This window comes from Brachyistius frenatus, unplaced genomic scaffold (assembly GCF_029030835.1).
Source record: "Brachyistius frenatus isolate BFR_SWC_R1_liver_20210118 unplaced genomic scaffold, ASM2903083v1 Contig_96, whole genome shotgun sequence".
NCBI classification, from domain to species: domain Eukaryota; kingdom Metazoa; phylum Chordata; class Actinopteri; family Embiotocidae; genus Brachyistius; species Brachyistius frenatus.
This window is the reverse complement of record NW_027210695.1, coordinates 1,228,589-1,234,005: the sequence shown is the minus strand read 5'-3', so window position 1 is coordinate 1,234,005 and position 5,417 is coordinate 1,228,589. Positions and strand designations below refer to the sequence as shown.

Genomic DNA, 5,417 nt, shown 5'->3' with positions numbered 1-5,417 from the left:
GTTATTTTATTTCTTTCCTGTATCTATAAATGCTGCTGTAGCGAAAGACTTTCCCATTGGGGATTAATAAAGTACCTACCTCTACCTACCCCTACCTACCTCTACCTGCCTACCTCTACATCTATCTATCTATCTACTTTCCCATTGGGGATTAGATTAATAAAGCATCCATCCATCCATCCATCCATCCATCCATCCATCCATCCATCCATCCATCCATCTCATTGTGATACATTCAGTATTTTTATAAATATTAAAATCCATATTCAGTCGTGATTGATTAGCAGTGAGTAAATAACTTTTGGACATGAGTGTACACGTTCAGGATGTCGGGTTTGGGCTGGCTCGCTCGCATGATTACGCTCATGCAAATGCCCTTATTAACAGGTCACATTTATTGTGACCTCTGGTGGCCGTAATAATTATGACGGGAGCAAAGGAGGAAGTCAGGTGATGTGACGGAGTATAAAGAGTCAGGAAGTCCGTATCAAGAGGAGATTGGGTTGGTCGGATGGAGCAAACATCCACGAGGAGTCCGCGGTTCTTGTCCCGCCGTGTAAAAACAAACGTCAAAGTTCGCTTATTTTAACTTAAGTTAAGTAACGTTACGCATTTAACGCTACTTGCCTAACTTGTGCCACTGACATACTTATTTTGACCCGAACCAGGATCTTTAACGAAACCCGACCAAGCTGCGACCGTTCCGCAGCGTTAAACCGTGTGTTTACGGTTGTTGCCGTGACGTGTAGGCCTGTCGAATCGTCCTGCGACCTAATTCTTTCGTTAAGACGTCATTTTTGCCTTCCCGGCCTTGTAATCACATCAGATTTACACCAGACGTACAAATGAACGGCACGGTACGGCTCGCGGATTTGTAAGTAGACGTAGCTGCGATTAGTCGAGGATTTACAGCCTTTTTGTTGAGATAATTATTTTAGTATTTAGAAATTGGTTGTTTCTCAGAGCTACGATGCTTCGGAGCTCCAACTCTGAAGCTGATATAAACAGTGTTTCTCACTGAACTATGGCCTGCCCTGACTCATTACACTCAATTGTGTGTGACTTTGAGATGCTGTGCTGACTTGTCGCTCTGTTTCAGACTACCTGCCAGATGATGAAAGGCACCCACGATTCTCAGGCTTCCACAACAACATAACTAGAGCTGACTGTGCCGTGGCACACGTTAAAAAAAAAAAAAAAAAAAAAACCTGCTCCTCATACGTCTCTCAGGAGAGGAATTATCAGCGTATGTGAGCGGTGTGTTTGCATCTCCATCTCTGGAGCTGCCGCCTGATGTGACCATCTCGTCTCCTTTCATGACACAAGGTCACGTAGCCGTACAAAAATAGGAATCCCTCACATTCCCGCCTGTGAAGTTTCCAATCGTGGCCCTTTCAGGTTGCAGAAAAAAAAAAATGCCACAGGCAATATATCAACCTCCTCAAAGGCTTTTATCCGTTTAATGAATCTGAAATGAAGGAGCCATGTTTCTATTTATACCTCCCTGTGCATTCGTTTCTCAAAGCTGTTTTGACTCTGCACATTCCTGTCTATTTATGTTGGGATTTTCTATACGTTACAGTTGGCCGTAAAATTCCCGCCGGCTAAAACCGGCACGGCACATTAAGGGAGTGCACCCGTCTGTATTAAATGACACAGTATTAAACACTTGGTGGCTGTGATTGTTTTGACACATTTCCCCTTAAGAAACGTGCCAATCCAATGTGTTATATCTGAAGGTTACAAATACTATTTTCATAAGGACATTTTCTTCAGGAGAAAGTAGTTTACAGTGAGGCCTGGAAGTCTTTAAATTAGCCTGAATGTCAGGGACGTTGTCATTTTTGGACTCAACTCCACTGTTATTAGGATGGTATCAAAACTTGGCACATCGAACCTAAACTATTTGCTTAACCTCAGATCACCGGAGGTGAGAAAATGGGTCTTTAAAAGGTGCTAAATGTGAGATTTAAGTTCCGTCTTGTAATACGATTTATGTACGTTGATGAGTCACTGCAGCGTCCGGGCAGTCCGCCCTCAAAGTCTCCGCAGTTTGGTCAAATTTGATGTGTTTTTGCCCCAGTATAAATTCGTAGATGGCTTTTTTTTTTTTTTTTTTTTTAAACTGATGATTTTAAAGTTAGATTTTATCGGCCTAATAGTGGATCGAAATGGCGATCAGTTATGCCAATGTTTTGCACGATCCTCCAAAAGGGAGAGCGGATGTAGCTAATGGTTGGAGGCTAAAATTGGGCAATCATAAAGTAATAAAAACGCTCCATAAAACAGAGACTTTAACAGCTTTTTGTGTTTCTATTCTCTTTTTGTGTGAAGCATGTTCTACTTTCTTTTCTCTGGTTTATCGTTCGCAGCAGTGATTTGTGAATTCGACAGTCAAATGACCGATGTCTTTATTTATGCATAGCATCATTGCGTGTCATATAATCCCATGAGGAATAAACCACTTCAGAAACATGATTCATCCACTGACACAGAGGGAAGCTGCAGCAGGCTTACACATGCCAGCATGTAAAAGTTTTTTTTTTTCACATCCTGGCAACGCGAAAGTTGTTCTTTCAAAAGACTGACTACACTGAGCTTCAAAAGCTGTGATAAATGTTTAACTGGTTACAACTCCTATTGGAGTAGAAACCCAATGAACTCCGTTTCCTTTAACATGTTTTTTCACTTTTTCAATGGGAAATATCAATTTTCAGCCATTATCTCCACATTTATACAATCAATGCACTTGTTATTAAACTTAGGGTGACATTTCAAAACCTTCAGAAGGCCTTAAAGTGTATTTATTCCCTACACGAAGTCAGTATTTTCTGAGGACCCATTGAAAAAAAACGACGCTTGTCGCAGTGTGACAGCCAAAGTGTTGGATAGAGTTTCACATTCTATATATAAGCCTGTTGACTTGTGTCCCTGCTTCTCTATTTAAATGCCACAGTCCCACTGTGAAAACAGGGAGAGGGGCGCAACAATATGATGGACCTTTTTGAGACCAACACTTATCTTTTCAATGATTTGCGCTATTTGGAGGAAGGGGATCATGGAGCACTGCAGCACTTGGACATGGCGGGGGTGTCTCCTCTCTACAACGGCAACGACAGCCCGCTGTCCCCGTGCCAGGATCATGTTCCGTCCGAGACCGGCGGGGAGAGCAGCGGGGAGGAGCACGTGCTCGCGCCCCCGGGTCTCCGGGCGCACTGCGAGGGTCAGTGCCTCATGTGGGCCTGCAAGATCTGCAAGAGGAAGTCGGCGCCCACGGACCGACGCAAGGCCGCGACGCTCAGGGAGAGGAGGAGGCTCAAGAAGATCAACGAGGCCTTCGAAGCGCTGAAGAGGAAGACCGTGGCCAATCCCAACCAGAGGCTACCCAAGGTGGAGATTTTACGCAGCGCCATTAGCTACATAGAGAGACTACAGGACCTGCTGCAGACGCTGGACGAGCAGGAGAAAACAACGCAAAACGGGTCCTCCTTAAACGCCAAAGAACACAATGTAAGCTACAGAAGAAATTCCCCACCATAGTCTGAATGTCTGTTGGACTCATGACTTTCAAATGACATCACAAGGACTCTGTGATGTTTTACTATTCCCCTCCTGCATCAATAACATCCCTGCATGGACTTCGAATGTGTTTGTGGCGCTTGTAATGATATCATGATGTGTTTACTGAAAGTGTCACGCTGATATTTTTATTACAGCTGGCACTAAGTGTTCATTAAGGAGGGCATCACTTTTCAAGGGCCCTGTGGTCTCCAATTGGTTTCCATCCTTTTCTTAGGGGCTTTCAGTGTGCGTGTCATAGATATATCAGATATCAGGCCTGTTTCTGGATTAACATACAAATGGATAAAGATACAGAAAGTACATTTTAACAGCCGGAAGACGTATAATATAACGTGTGTTTCTGCAGGCGGCCAGTGATGAGTACCACTGGAAGAAGTCGTCTGAGACCTGGCCGACCTCTGCTGACCATTCCACTGCAGCAATGAACCAGAGCGAAGGTACACCTGTCCATCTTCCCTTTATAATCCATAATAAAAACTAACAGTCAGGCAGTATTGTGAGTCTGTTTCCTTTTTCCCTTCAGGCACCAGTGAGTCTTCGGCGTCCTCCAGCCTCCTGCGTCTGTCCTCCATCGTGAACAGCATCACCAGCGACGAGAAAATCAAATTCTCCGAGGACATCTCGGGAAACTGAAACCTCAGCGAACACCTTAACCTAGATAACAACTTTAAAAGTTCAAATTTCCATTGTTTATCTCTAAATTATTTCCACTCTATTCAACCATTCTGGCTTCTGCTTGTGAGGAAGTCTTCATTTGTACAGAAAGAGCGAGAAATTTGTACATATTTTATATCAACACGGTGTTTAGATGTATTTATTTTGTGTTAAAAAAAAAAGCTAAAAACTTCTTTAAGAAAACTGAGATTTTATTTAAATATTTGTACATAGCCGACCAACAAAATAAATTACACTATTATACTTTTGCAGTTGTTTGGATCGTTGTATTTTTCAGGACTCAAGGGCATGCCGGAGGGATCGTTTTCATCCATCCCACTGGGGTTGTATTGTATATGACAAACAGAGATAATGCAAGCATTGAACCGTATCCAGATTTCACTAAAATGTAAAAAAGAAAAAAATCTTTAAGGAAAACAGACTTTTTAGGTCACAGTGTCCTTCACTGCATCCCATGAAGAAGAAAAAAAAAACAAAAAAAAAACAACACTGTCAGCTCCAGATCGAGCAGTTCCCCCAACATTCACGGCTATTAGAGGTCCATAAAAAGTGTCTGCGCTGCCCCGGAGTAGTTCGCTTCTCTTTGTTCCAACTGGCATCCAGCAGGCCTGATCCCACTACAGTAACTCGAGTCCCCTCCACACACACACACACACACACACACACACACACACACACACACACACACACACACACACACACACACACACACACACACACACACACACACACACACACAGCGTGCCTCAGCTCTGCTATCGTATGTTGGGGACATGGAAACTTGGGCTGCGGGCATGAGTTGCAAAGCCCAGCGGGATGATGAAGTTATTCGAGCCATTAGGGCTTAATTCATCATCACAAGGCCGAGCGTTTACATACGAGCTTTTAAAAATGGGTGACACGACGCCGATGGCACGGGGGAATCCACCGAGTCCTGCGTGCTGTGTGGTGACATGAGGAAGAGGGTGTTTTGTTTGATGATGTCGGGGTGTCCTTCAGATCTCAAAGCCGGTTGACCTTTGGTGGTCTGAGTGTACATGTGTGTGTCCGCAGGCCTGAGAGATGAGGCAAAGTGGGACACATGCTCGCCAGGTTTATCAGGACCTCGAGGAAGCATCTAGAAAAAAGGTAAACAAAGATAAAGATGACAAAGAAAGTGC

General features: G+C 43.8%; 1 protein-coding gene across 1 annotated transcript; it reads left to right on the top strand.

Moving 5' to 3' along the window:
* The first annotated feature begins 2,961 nt into the window (after window positions 1–2,961).
* myf6 (myogenic factor 6) lies at window positions 2,962–4,880 on the top strand. The gene is made up of 3 exons (XM_069711022.1): window positions 2,962–3,510; window positions 3,929–4,019; window positions 4,106–4,880. The coding sequence occupies exons 1-3, from the start codon at window positions 2,992–2,994 to the stop codon at window positions 4,213–4,215; spliced, it is 720 nt and encodes a 239-aa protein (XP_069567123.1). The 5' UTR covers window positions 2,962–2,991; the 3' UTR covers window positions 4,216–4,880.
* Window positions 4,881–5,417: the final 537 nt, after the last annotated feature.